Source organism: Colletotrichum lupini, chromosome 5 (genome assembly GCF_023278565.1).
Source record: "Colletotrichum lupini chromosome 5, complete sequence".
Lineage (NCBI taxonomy): Eukaryota > Fungi > Ascomycota > Sordariomycetes > Glomerellales > Glomerellaceae > Colletotrichum > Colletotrichum lupini.
In genome coordinates, this window is record NC_064678.1 from 767,402 (window position 1) to 781,555 (window position 14,154).

General features: G+C 36.9%; 2 protein-coding genes across 2 annotated transcripts; one reads left to right on the top strand and one right to left on the bottom strand.

The window, feature by feature from the left end:
- Nucleotides 1-1,609: 1,609 nt before the first annotated feature.
- Nucleotides 1,610-3,543, top strand: CLUP02_09656 (uncharacterized protein; the record flags this gene model as incomplete). Its single annotated transcript, XM_049288634.1, has 7 exons — nt 1,610-1,972; nt 2,030-2,327; nt 2,387-2,408; nt 2,480-2,514; nt 2,602-2,741; nt 2,809-3,015; nt 3,067-3,543. The coding sequence occupies 7 exons, from the start codon at nt 1,610-1,612 to the stop codon at nt 3,541-3,543; spliced, it is 1,542 nt and encodes a 513-aa protein (XP_049145778.1).
- An 8,279-nt stretch (nt 3,544-11,822) lies between these two features.
- Nucleotides 11,823-14,022, bottom strand: CLUP02_09657 (cytochrome P450; the record flags this gene model as incomplete). Its single annotated transcript, XM_049288635.1, has 6 exons — nt 11,823-12,247; nt 12,342-12,935; nt 13,001-13,069; nt 13,133-13,232; nt 13,300-13,712; nt 13,836-14,022. Coding segments are annotated over 6 exons (1,788 nt in total), but the record flags the coding sequence as incomplete, so codon positions are not given.
- Nucleotides 14,023-14,154: the final 132 nt, after the last annotated feature.

The window sequence follows — 14,154 nt, forward strand, 5'->3', positions numbered from 1 at the left end:
TGCATGGTCTGTGGTTCTTTCCGTAACCGACGGGTTGCGACGGTACTTCGTAGAGCTAAACACTTTCTGGTCCGAGTCGGATGGGGATGATGGGGTGCAGGCGACTGACTCAATCCACGGTTGCATTGCTTAAACTTTGACATTTCTGATAACTAGGTGGTAGTAGATAGGCGCGTCTATCGAGTCTTTCAAAGCTTCTTGGCTCTTAAACAAACAGCCACGCACTACTTGAAATAAGTTTTGACAACACTGGAATTAGCGGAAGTTAGTCTCTGATCATGTTTTCAACCCCTGCCTTACCAACGGCACTGCCTGCAAGATTGACAGATGGTTCATAGAAAAACACTGATTTATAGCGGAAGCGTGATTAGGTTCCTGTGGCCTGGAAGCTCTTGGAAGCTGGCTGAAGAGGCTGTAGCCTCCGCCTCAAAACAAGGCTCATCTACTTGTAGACATGCACCTCAGCTTGCAAGGTGTGAGCGGAAACTCGCGAAGTAAGTGGACTCGGGGCACGCGGATCAAGATGCCCCGGGCACGATTTCACACCATCTTTGATGGAGCTTCATGTACCAGCTGCAAGAGGGGTCAAGCCCATCATTCTGGTTTGATTACCCTTGCCATCTCTCCCAAGACGGGGCGAGTCATCCACAAAGCCTAAGCCCGTCTGATGTGATGAACACATCCCACCCAGAGCAAATGGTGCAACATTGCCTGTGGGTTACGTGGCGAGGGGAAAGGAAAGTCAAACAAAGTAGTCGCATTGACAACTCTGATTGGCTGACTCCTCAGAATAAGCAAGCATCCCATGCTGTTTTCTATTATGTTTTTCATGTTGTGAGACTTTGATAGAGCTGGTTCCTTGACGAAACAGTCTTATTCTTTAGGATCTGCTGTCAAGCTAGAGAATCTTGGGAAGTCTGAATCTTTTAACTTGGGATGCGCTGGGTCACAGTCATTTCTAACAGAGCTTCAGACCAGGGAGCTGTAACATTCTTGACTGGCGTATTCCACGAGGTACTTATTGGGGAAACCTTGCTCATTTAGCCAAAACCCTGTGTGAGTGTTTGGATTCGTCCGTTGGTGATATCGCAACACTACTTACTTAGACCAAGCTTATCTTGCATTCAGCTCGCCATTCTCTTTACAACAAGTGCCGACGCTTTTCTCAACTTGGAACACTGCCGTCCGGTGTTCTTTCTAGAATACTTCGAAGCTTGAGTGCACATTTCTCACGCGAAACCTAAGTAACTCAAGCTATCAACATGCGTCGAATCACACGTCGAAGAGGAGCTTGTCAGGCTTGCAGGTCCAGGAAAGTCCGCTGTGAGTATCCAGACTGGTCAGAATGTTGAACTCGTCATGACAGTTTTCAGGCGACGGGGCCGACCCGTGCCTCAATTGTGAGGTAAGAGTAGATTTCCCAGAATGTCCAACTCAGGCCTACGCTAATGATTATTAGCGAAACGGGCAGGCTTGTTACTATCCGCCATTAGCTCCTCGACCAAGAAGAACAAGCGCACCGGGAGCGAACAATCGAACTGCCCCCAACATCCGAAGATTGGGAATCAACACCGACCAGAACTGCCCCGTATACGATGCTTGGCAACAAATGCCCTGTGATACAACCCTTTTGACACCGAACTCAACCGAGGGAACTACGACCAATGGCGGTAAGGTCGATGGTGAAGACTTTACCTGTATGCTCCAGCTATCGCTCTCGGAGGCTTACCCGGACTTGGGGCATGATGGCTCGTTGGACTTACTCGATCTACCATTGCCGGGTGAAGACGAGCTTATGGAGCTACTGGAAACGACGCCATCTGATTGTAATTCCGGTGGTGGATTCAACTTTGACTTTACGACTTCGAACACAGAGCAGTTTCCGCAGTCGCCAACCGCTGCACCGTCATTGCCGAATGATAGCCAGCCTCGCACCAGGCCGGAAACGACAAGCCCTCCAGACTATAATACGGTAAGTGAGATTGGGCACGCTTACTAGAAGAACGTTAATGACTCGGACACCGCACAGTTATTTGACTTTGACGAAGCAACGGATGTTCCGCCGCCTGCTTTCAACCCGAAAGAGAAATTACCGATTTCGAATAATGGTACAGTCCACGTCGACTTTTCTGCCGCAAATGTCTATGGCCTCCCTGAGTTCATCTCTCAGGGAGTTAGAGATAGCCCAAGACATGAGACGATCAAGATTGTGAACGGTCTACGGCGAGTTCTGTGCGAGAGTACAGTGGCGTCTGGCGAAGATGGACCACTTGACAGGACGAAAAAGTTTCCTGGAACCGACAGTACTCTTTCAAGATACTGCGATGGTAAGCATTGTTCCACTATTGACCCAACCAAGTCGAGGTAGCTGACATTCTCCACTCAGCATGCTTTGAAGATTGCTGCCCGTAAGTGATTAATATGACACGGGGAAGACGAGCAGAATCGCACGACACTGACATCATCTTCACACGAATAGTATTGGTGACTTTATGACGAAATCTGCAGTCGAGAGTATCATCAGGTAGTCCAGAGAACCTGAGCCCGACAGATTAGTTCTAGTTTTTGCTGAAGCCATCGTAGCCGTGGGCTTTCACACAGCTTGCCTACGAGATCGGCAAACCCGAAGCGTTGGAGAGTCCCACGAAGCACAGAAGCGCCTTGCATCAGCCTTGTGGAGCTACAAAGACATCCAAAACTGCCCGAGCACGCTACTGAAATTTCAGGTCACTCTGATCATGGTAATTATGATCCGAATTGCGACATATTCGTCATAAATATGGCTGTAGACCCTAACTTGAAGAGCAGGCAGTGATTGCATACGTATGCGAAGAGTCCTTGATTTGGGAGAAAATCACTGCGGCAGTATGTTGTGCGCGTGACCTTCGTCTCGTTCACGCGGCAAGAGGTCAGCAAACCAGCATGAGCGATCAAGATCAAGAGCTGGCTCAACGGGGAGTTTGGTTTCTCTACAGCCTCGAGACAGACTACGCTATCCATCATGGGATGCTCCCAGTGAGTCCACCAATTGGGTCATTTCGGTCAAGGCAACTAACGGCTAGTTAGATACTAGATCTGGGTTGGGGGATCCAGTTTCCGTCGTTCGACAAAGGAGACGACATGATTGCCGTGTCATACACCTTCTCCGAGCTTCTACACTCGGTACTCAAATTTCAGTATAGTCCGAGAGCTCTGAACAAGTCTGCATCGGCATATGATCGTCGCGATCGGCTGCAGGCCAGCTGCCATGTCCTCAATGAATGGCTTAGTGGCCTGCCGACACCTCTCAATGAGGCGAACGATGCCGGGGTTCTCCAAAGTGTAAAGGACGACCGGCAGCTACGGAAGGCATTCCGTGTCTTCTGCATGTATCATCGGGCTGTGTTTTTTATCCATTGCCCATGGATAACACCCATCGCCACAGATGACGCGGATGTGTACGGTGTTGCCGGGCAGACCAGGGAGAGGTGTGTTGAGCGCTGTGTCGAGTCGGCATTTACAGTTGTTAAGCTCGCAAACTGTCGGATTAGAAGTCCAATTTGACCGCGGCATATAGCCGACTGCGCAGGGGCCAATTAGGGGCCCTATTTACGATTATCGTAGCTAGCCTAACCTATAGTTAGAACCTCCTTTTTATACTTACTACGTAAATATTTATATAGTTTAATTAATCTCTTTATTAATTACGGTTCGAACTAACTACTTTATAATAGGAATACTAATACTAATTAGTAGTTAAATTTTATTATTGTAAATCGGTAAAATATCTTATTACGTAAAAAAGACGACCTCTTAATACCGCACGGGATAAGAGATTTATATTAATTAACTTTATAAAAATAGATAAAAAAAGAAGCGATTTTTAAATACTATATAGAATTAAATAATTATAGCCCTTTACTACTTATAAGAAGTTAATGTTTATTACGTTAAACTACGTTAATTAACGGAACTACTTAAGTAACTAGCTTTTTATTATTACCCCGAGTAGCTTTTTTATTAAACGACTTTTTTATAACCGGCCCGTAATTAAAAATTAACTAGTTAAATTAGTAAAAAAAAATACTTACGTAACGACTACTTACTTAATTAATTAGTATAACGAACGAGCTTAATAATATAATATAAAAAAGTACTATATAATTAAAAAAGGGGATTTTTAAATATAAATATTTTTACTTAGTAGCGAAGGTAACCTTATAAGAGTTATTAAGCTAAGAGATTTATAGTATATAAAAAAGTTTATTATTACGAAGATCTTATAAGTACGACCTTAAGCCCGTAATTTAAATAACCTCTTTATAGCTCCCTTAACTACCCCCCGGGTATTATTTAAAAATAAAATATAAGGGACGGTTTAACGAGGGAGGAGGGGATTTAAAAGTTTTAATAATATCGAGTTAAAAATATTACAAATCTTAGAAATTAACTTAAAAAAAAGGTAGCTATTTTAAAATAGTCTTATAACCTCTTATTAAAGCTATTATTAACTTAAAAAAAGGCTAAAAAAATAAGGATCTAAAGGGAAAAAAAAAAGAATCTTCTAAAGGGCTACTTAAAGGCTTCTTTTTATACTAACTCTTAGTATAAGATTACTAATTTTAAAAAATTAACTAAGTAATAAAAAGGATTATTAATAAGTAATAATTACTTAACTATAATTAAGCTATAAAAAAGACTACTCAAAAAATATAAAATAGGGTATTAAGAGGCTATAAAAAATAAAATCTCTAAAATATTTAACCCTACCGCGTATAAGTAATAAATAAGCATTTTTAATAAGTCCTTAAAATTTACGATTTTATAAAAAAGAGGGCTTAACTTTATTAACTATACTTAATAACTTATATAGTTCTTAATAGCTTATATAGCTCTTTTACGAGCTATACGGCATCTATTTTTAACTATTTTTATAAAATACTACTCTAAAAGAAGTAAGTTAAGAAAAGAAGCTATTTAGAGATTATAAAGAGTACGAGGCTTAAGAAGTTAGAAATATACGGGATAGCGGAAATTAGTAACTAATAAAGATCTTAAGACTAATTATTATATCTTCTTATAGTAATATAAACGTTTATTATTATTATTATTAAAAAGAATTACTAAAACCTACCCTTTTATATTAAATAAAAAAGAGGATTTTAGTAAGTATTATAGCTAGCGATTTAAAAGGGTAATAGTAATTATTAAAAATAATAAAAACGAGAGTAGTAGCGAGATAGTAAGAGGAAATAAGAATCTCCTAAATCTTAATAAATTCGTTAAATAGTAAAAGCACGGATTTATTATAACTAGTGCGCGGATTAAATATATCCTTATTAAAATTAAATACGCTAATAACTACTAATATAAGTATAAGCTAGAGCACGACCCTTAGTAAGTTAGGGTAAGGAAAAAGAGGATAAAACCCAATTTTAAATAGAATCCTAATCTTTTATAAATAGGTAAATATTAACCCGGATTATTAGGGGACATAAATATATAAAATCGCGGATTAGCTTAATAGTAAGTAAATTAATATAATATTAATCTATTTAACTAAGGTCTATAAAAAAAAGGGGCTATAGGAGTAACCCCTATTTTACGAGATTATAAACGACCTTAGTTACTAACTAAATAAATAGTTTATAAATATAAGCCTAAGAATTATAAAAATAATTAATAAATTCCTCTATAAGTAAGGAGTATTACTAACGTAATTATAATTATAAGAGTTATATAAAATACTAATAATAATAATTATAAAAGAGGAATTCGTACTATAGAACTAAGTATAGGTCGATAGAGCGTATAATTATTTTAATAAATTTAAAAAAAAGGTAAACGACCTAGATTTCCTCTTTATAATTATTAATAAAAATCTATTGTTATAAAAGGATATACCGGGGCAAAATATAGTACTAAAAGTACGATAATCGATAATTTTACTTATTTTAATTTATAACTTATTACCGCTACTAACGCAAAATTCAGCGCTAATTAGTTAATAAAAAGAAAAGTAAACGACCTAAAGTTATTAATAATACGTAGTAACGTAAGGATTATATATAAATACTAAAAATTTAGTAATAAATATAAAGTAATTTATAAACCTTGAAAAGATCTTCCTAAAAAAGAAATTATATTCTAGGGGGAAGTATAAGGTCTTATAAAAAACCCTAATGATATTTTATAATTATTATAAAAAAGTCGGAATTAAGGAATATTAGTACTATTTAGTAATTAATATCGTACTCATAAGTAAAGCCTCTAATTACTATTACGAAGCAGTACGTAATCTCGATTAAAACGACTTTTTTAATATAATTAACGTAATCTAAAGCCGCTTTAAGACTTATAATAAAAACCTAGAGCTCTTATCTAAGCTACGAGCGATTTCTTTTATATTTATAACTAAGATAATAAAAAGTAAATTGCGAGTAAAAATCCTTAAAAAGCTTATTAATCGAATTAATAAGCTAATAAAAACCTAGCTAAATAAGGGGATAAATAAACAGAAAGTCGGATATTTCTATACTATAATTTAGCGTATATTAAAAATAAAAATAACCCTATACTAAGTACCCGAAGACTACGAGACGCTGTACTTAAAGCTAAGATCTAGTTTTAATATTAAAATAAGAATACCGTACTAAACCTATTTCTAAATATACGACGGCCCTTATTAATAATATTAAGTCGATCGAACGTATAATAAAAAAAAAAAAAAGCTAAATACGATAATCGCTAGTAAAGAGGCCTAGATTTATTAAATAAGTAGAGATTTAACTTATAAATAGGGTAATAAAAGAGGTAATATTATATTTATAAAAAGGATAGATATTAGTTAAGTAACTAATTTAAAAAAGAGCGTACTAAATTATATAAATAATATAAAAAGTCGAGGGTAATAAACGGCAAAACTAGCCCTCGTTAGTTTAACTAATTCCTTATTATATATAAGGGAAGATCTAGGGGTATAAAACTTAGTAATAGTAGCTAAAATAGTAGCTTAAAGTATATACCCCTTATAAGAGATTTAGAAAATAAGGAAGATCTTACCCCCTATATTAATAAATTAGATTATAATAAAATCGACGATATTAACTACTCTTTTTTTACCCCGTTAGCTTTTAAAAAATATATGAGGCTAAATAAATAGAGGGTAGTAAAAGCTTTTAATAAGTAGGCTTTTATTTATAAATAATAAAGGAAGGTCCCTTAGATAACGGATATAAAGGCGGCCGAAAAGGCGAATTTAATAGGGCTAAAGCCTATTTTCTTAATAATTAAAAAAAAGACGCTATCTCTCTTAATATTTAAGAAAAAAGAATATAATACTAAGCATATCTAAGGGTAGCTAGAGGGGTCCTTTTTATATTACTTAGATCCCTCGAATACTAAGCTCGTATAAGTATTCTATATAAGTAAAAAATACGGCCTAGACAATTTCTATAAGATTATTTTAAATACTAGGGTATTATAATAGTTAATTAAAAAAAAAGGGCAATTCTAAGTATTATAAAAGATTGCGTTAGTAATACTTAATACGTCGATAGTAAGTATTATAAAGATTAGTTTCGGCCTAAGTAAGGAAATCGTCGCCCTAAGTATAATAAAAATAGAGACGTACTTTAAAACAATAACTTTTTATATTTTACTTATTAATACCCTATTTCTCTTATATCTAAAAAATATAGATTAACTAGGTATTATATTTAATAATACGAGGAATAAAATCTTTAGTAATAAGTACTTCGAGATAGTCGAATAACGATAGGGGTATATATTTATAAAGCTTATTAATAATACGAAATCGATTAATTACTTAACGGAAAATAAGCTTAAAAAACTATACTAAAGATTCGGGTACCCGTTAGTTACGAAGCTATATAACCTCTTAAAGTAATTAGGTAATAATAATATCGAAATAGGGGCGCTAAAATAATTAATAAAAGTATATTATTAATACTAAATAAATACGCAGAGCCCACGCAAATTTAAGTTTAAATTGCGTAATAAGCTTAACTTTAACTAAGAAATTATTATTAATATCTTTTATTTAAATAGTCAGCTAGTACTATATATAATTAATATAGTTATATCCTTCTAAATAGGGTAATTCCTCCGGGATTTATAAATAAAAATAGTATAAATAGCCCTATAAAAAAGCTAAATTAATATATACTAAGGACCGCTAAATAGTATTAAAACCGATACTAGTACTAGCTTTAAGTTAGTAGAATTTAGGGATAATACGACGGCCTATAGTATATAGTTAAAAGTCGTACCCGTTAAAGCGTACTATAATATTAAAAAAGTAAAGAGGGTATACTAGTAGTTAAAAAGGGCGTTTAGAATTATTAAAAAAGAAAATCCGGATTTTACTAACGACGAATACCTCTAAATAGTACTTAAATACTATAACGATATTATAGGGCCTAACGGACTTATACTAACGCTATTAATATTTAAAATATATTTAAAAACGACCTTAGCCTCGCTACCGTTACTAAGTATAAACTAACGAGCCCGAGTAATTAAAAAAGTAATATAAGTACTACGCGAAGTAAGTATAAAAAAATAAGTTAATAAGGTAATTATTATGCATAATAGACCCGATATAAGAAATAATTTAAATATATTACTAAATTCGGATATATAAGTATAATACGAAATTACTTAATAATAGGCTAGGCTATATAAGTTAATTTTTATTAATAAGCGCTCTTATATAGTTATGAGAAATTATAACTAGCTACTCGAAGTATTAATTACGGTAATTAAACCGTATTATATAAATCTTAACGAGGTAATTTCCAACTTATAAAAAAAGAAGAGCTAGGGGAAACTATATAACCCGTAGTAAAGGTATAAAAAATTATCCTTAATAAAATCGTTATAATAATATTAATAAATAACGAGGAAAAGGAAATTATTAAAAGGGTACTAATATTACTAGCGAGACGTTATAAAAAACTACGATAGTAAGCCCTAATGTAGTAATTTATTATTAGTAACGAGGTAATTAATACTTTTTATATAATAAAAAAGAAAGCCGATTTCGAGCTAGTAGTTAAACTACGTAAAGAAAGCGTAATTATAACTATTAAAAAACTATATAAAGGATTAGATCTTATTAAAATAAACACTTTTCGTAATCGAGGGGTCTATCGATTTATTTTATATAACTTAGAAAAATATTTAAACCTCTCTATATTTAAATTACGAATAGTTCGTAAGATTAAAGGGAAAGGAATACCCTAGCCGTACGAGAAGTTTAAATACGTAATTTAGGGGTATAGTAACGTTAAAAAGGTAACGCTACTTATATAATTACTTATTATATAGCGCTATAGCTAACGATTAATAATAGTACTAATAGCATTACTACGGAAGAAGGGATACGAGATTTAGAGCTATAATATTACCTAGGCCTATACTTAATTAGCTATAGGGCTTATAAGGAAAATCCTAGCCTATTTACTAAAGGAAATAGCTAGTAAGTACCTAGAAAGTACAATTATTAAAGTACTTAAGCTACTATATAGGCTTATAAAATTAGGTACTTATTAGTAAGCTACTTATTACGATTTTTATATTAATTAACTATTAATAGTTATTTTTATATACGACCCGTACTTATTAGTTACGGAGTACGAAGGCGACTAATTTAGGATTATTAAAATATAGACTAACGATATATTAGGCCTATCTGATATTAACTTCATAAAAAAAGAGGATAAAGAGCTTTAAAAAGCGGGCTTTATAATAAAGCTAAAAAAGGTCCTTATAATAAATACCCCCTTAGTATTTAACGGCGGGATTCTTATAATTAAAGGGGAAACTATTATTTTTTAATAAAAGGGGTAAGGCGAAAAAATTAACCTCGTCGATCCGAACGTAATTAACGTTAAGAAGTAGTATAAAGCTAAGCTCGTATAAGAGATATATATTATAAGTATTTATTAGCCTAAAATAACTTTTAACTACGCTAAGGTAGTATAGGCTATAAATCTAACTAAATAAAATATTAAAATACTTAATAAGTAGCTTAAGTAGTAGTAAATAAATTTTAATTAAAGTCTTGTTTATTACCTAATTAACTTTATAATTAATAAGCTTTATATTTTTATTAATAAGTTATTTATAAATAATAACGACCTTATTTTATAATTAGGGTATATTATTATCTTAGTTAATAAGAGTATAAGTAAGAGCGAATTTATTATATACGGTAATATAATTTACTACTTATTAACTAAAAATAAGTAAATAATAAGAAGTATACTAATATCGGAGGTATATAATATAATTAACGGCGTTAACTTTTCTTATGCAATTTTAATAACGCTAAAGAAAATTACTAATTAAATTAGCCTTTTACTTATTTTAACGGTTATTTATACCGATTCTTACTCGTTATATAAATACCTTATTAAATTAAGAACGATAAAAGAAAAAAAGCTTATAATCGATATTATAGCCTTTAAGTAATTATATAAAAGGCGCGAGATACTTAAGATCCGTTAGATTAATAATAAAAATAACCTTATAAACGCTTTTATAAAAATAATATTAAATAAGAGATTAGAGTAATTTATAAGTAGTAAAAAAGCTACTATATAAATAAAAAGATAGGTTATATAAAAAGAATAAAAAAAAGAGGGAAAGGGAGACGACTTAGTAAACGGGCCCGAGGTCGAATTATACTTTTAATTATAGTAATTAAATTGATAAAAAAAAGAGAAAGTTAGTATTAAATTAGAAATCTAATTTAACCGCGGTATATAGCCGACTGCGCAGGGGCTAATTAGGGGCCCTATTTACGATTATTATAGCTAGCCTAACCTATAGTTAGAACCTCCTTTTTATACCTACTACGCAGATATTTATATAGTTTAATTAATCTCTTCGTTAACTACGGTTCGAACTAACTACCCTGTAATAGGGATACCAACACAAACAGTGGACTGTTTTGGGAAAAGGGACTTGAAAGGTACGTTGTGCGACCGTGAATTGAGATATAGTTGTTAACGTTGCATGTGTAAAGGGACATAGGATCGTCAAGCATGAAATGGGGCAATATGGGACAGCTTCTCCTAGTATCACTTTGCTTCATTGTTTACTACCTCATTAACGGTGAGAAGGCGAATCGCAAGACAGCAATGCCTTACTTGGCCATTTGTGGAGGCTTGTTTGGAAGATTGAGCCTGGATAGTGATGAGGGTTCTTTGATGGATCATTACCTAGAGCTCATTCAAGTAGTGCGGGCAAGTTGACATATTTCGAAGGACTCATAGCGAGAGCAAGGAAGACTTCAGACCCATGACGTCTTCCAGAATAGCGCCTTAACCGAAAATGACAAATCTTCAGGCTGGAAATACGTACATAATCAAGTGTAAATCAAGGTTCAGGAGCGGCCCGCTCAGCTAACCGATTGGTAACCTGTGGGCTGTCAAGACAATCTTGGCTCTTGGCACGAACTAGATACCCAGCTGTAGGAAAGGGAACATCGGCAGGGCCTAGCGGCAAATAAGTGTCCTGGTCAGTTGTATTTTACCCGCTTGGGAATGGCATTTGCCTGAATACGGGGAATATGATCACGAATTGACGCCGGCGGGCGGAAATCAAACAAAGTTCATTGATGGCTATGTTTCGCAACATGAGTTGATATAGACTTTCAAGTTACCAAAGTATGATTGCCGTCGCTGTGGAGCCGGCGGGTCGGGTAATCCTTGTAACTCTTCATCGAAGCTCCATTCTAACTAGAACTGTTCGGGCCATTGTGGATACTAAAGTAGATATCAGGGATAGATAATATGGATGGCAGGGCCTCTGTCTTAGAAGTTCACCTCCTCCTTTCTCCGCCTGACAAGGACCTTGGTGGTGGGGTTTGCAAGCATGGAAAACCCAAACTCTAGAGGACTGATATTTGTGTTTTCCGCCAGCTTGATATCGTACTTGAGCAAGAGGTGGCACATGACCAGCTTCACAGTATTGGCGCCGAAGAAGCGGCCAGGACAGGCGTGAATGCCGAGGCCGAAACCTAGATGTTCGGGCGAAGTGCTGACTAGCTGGGACGTCTTTTCGCCTTGCTCAGAAGCTTCCCGCAGTCTCAAAAAACGGTATCCATCATAGGCTCGCGGGTTCTTATAGATCTCCGGGTCCCACATCTTTTCCGCATTAATAGCGATGCCAGAATCTTGGGGAAGAACTGTGCCATCCTTGAGGCGGACATCTTCCATGACTCTGCGGCCTAGACCCACTGTAAAGCACGTTAGTTGAGCCTGCCAAAAGTGGCAAAAAGTGCCTGAGTGATGTACAGTAGAATAGTTGATAAAAGAATGGAACAAACGCACCAGCTGCAACGGGCTTAAGGCGCAGAGTTTCCTTGAGAACACTGTCGAGGAGCTTCGTGTTGTAAAGACTCGTAGGTTTCCATTGCCCGTCCCCGAGAACAGACCGGATTTCGTTCCTGAGTGGCTCGAACATCTCTGGGTTCTTGCAAAGATCCATGATGCTCTGGGACATAAGATCGTTACTGGTCAGAATTGCAGAGATGCTGAGGGCCAGCTGCTGATCGGCAGGATCATACTCAACGCCCATTCTTTTCGCTGCCGTCTCATACCAGTCCAGAGCGTCATGATACTCGAGGCTTGGATCTGCTGCCTTCTCTACACGGCGCTTCTCTAGAATAGGCGCGATGATTTGCCGCGCTTCAATTAGCATCGTACGAACTTCTCGGCATTCTGTAAGAAACCAATGAATAGTGCGATAGAGAATCACTGGCCAACGCCTTAAGACTTTGGCAGCATTTGTTGCTTTGTTGGTGTAATTCACTGTGATTTTCAGCCAGTCGGGATTTCGGCACAGCTCTGGGCCAAGAAAAATGACGGAGGACACCCGGGCAACAATTCGAATGATGACGTCGCCAAGAAGAACCTCATGCCATTCTGAAGAGAGGGTAGGGGCTGTCAGAATTCGATGCTGTCGTGCGGGGTTTGTGTTAATGACTGACCTTCGTTATCGGTCAAGATATCACTAAGAGCAGCGTTTGCCTCATCAGACAATGGCTTGTTCAGCTTGGCTAGAATCATGATTAGATCAGTAAACGAAAATTGACTATCACCGAGTCCCCAAGACGACATACCAATACCAGCAGGCGTGAGATTCCATTTGATGACATTGTGTAGTATCTCAGTTCCAAGAGCAATGTAAGGCTCGAACCCAGGGATGCCAGCTTGCCAGTACTACAAGAACAGCGCAAAAGTCAACAACCGAGCTCTAATAACGAATTTCATTTAGAGCTTGCCATACCTGGAGCAGAAACTTCGTTGAGTCAAAACGGGCATCATTTCGAACCTCTGGCATGACGCTGTGGTCGAGAATGATGACACCACCGCCAAGACCGGTATTGACTCTGAAAGGCTTCCCACCAAATTCTTTCAAACCCCGGGCCAACATCGCCCTTCCACTCATGAGATACTCATTTTTCGAGGCATTAATCACCGGGAATGCAGACAACTTATTCTTACGCAGCGAAACGGTCATCACTGAGGCTATCAATATGATAGCCATCAGAAAGGGCACATAGCCGCTGGTCTCCATCGAGCTTGGAAGCCCGAAGTTGGTTAAGTCGACCCATGATGGCCGGGGAGGACTAAGTGTGGTTTGTGTGTTGGTGTTGAGGTAACTGGCCATCGTTGATTGATTGAAGAGCCACTTTCTCACTGTGAAGCTCTAAGAGGCATACGTGGGTGATTGGTTTCAGACTTTGTTAAACTAGCGTGAGCTCTACGCGGGTGGGACGATGAGGACCTAACGACCCCTTCAGCATTCAGCTCACCACATACTTCCACCCATGGCGATTCGCATCTTGGGAACCCAACGCGCTACCTTTCGTGTTCGGCTCCGAGCTACCGGCGCCTTGCCGTCCCTCCGTTTCCCACCGGATCGAGAGGTAAAGTTGACTGGGGTAGTTCGGTCCGAGCGGGCGGAGCCGGGTGTAGCGAGAGGGAGTTCGCGAGTCAACGCACGGTGCTGACAGCCCAGGGATAGCGTCGCGCCGATGTCCCGTTTAGGGTTTCATAAAGCAGTTTCCGAAACCTTGTGCCACTTGATGCCACCAACCCCTTTGTTCCAGACTTTCCGGGGTTGTTTCCATCTGCCTTT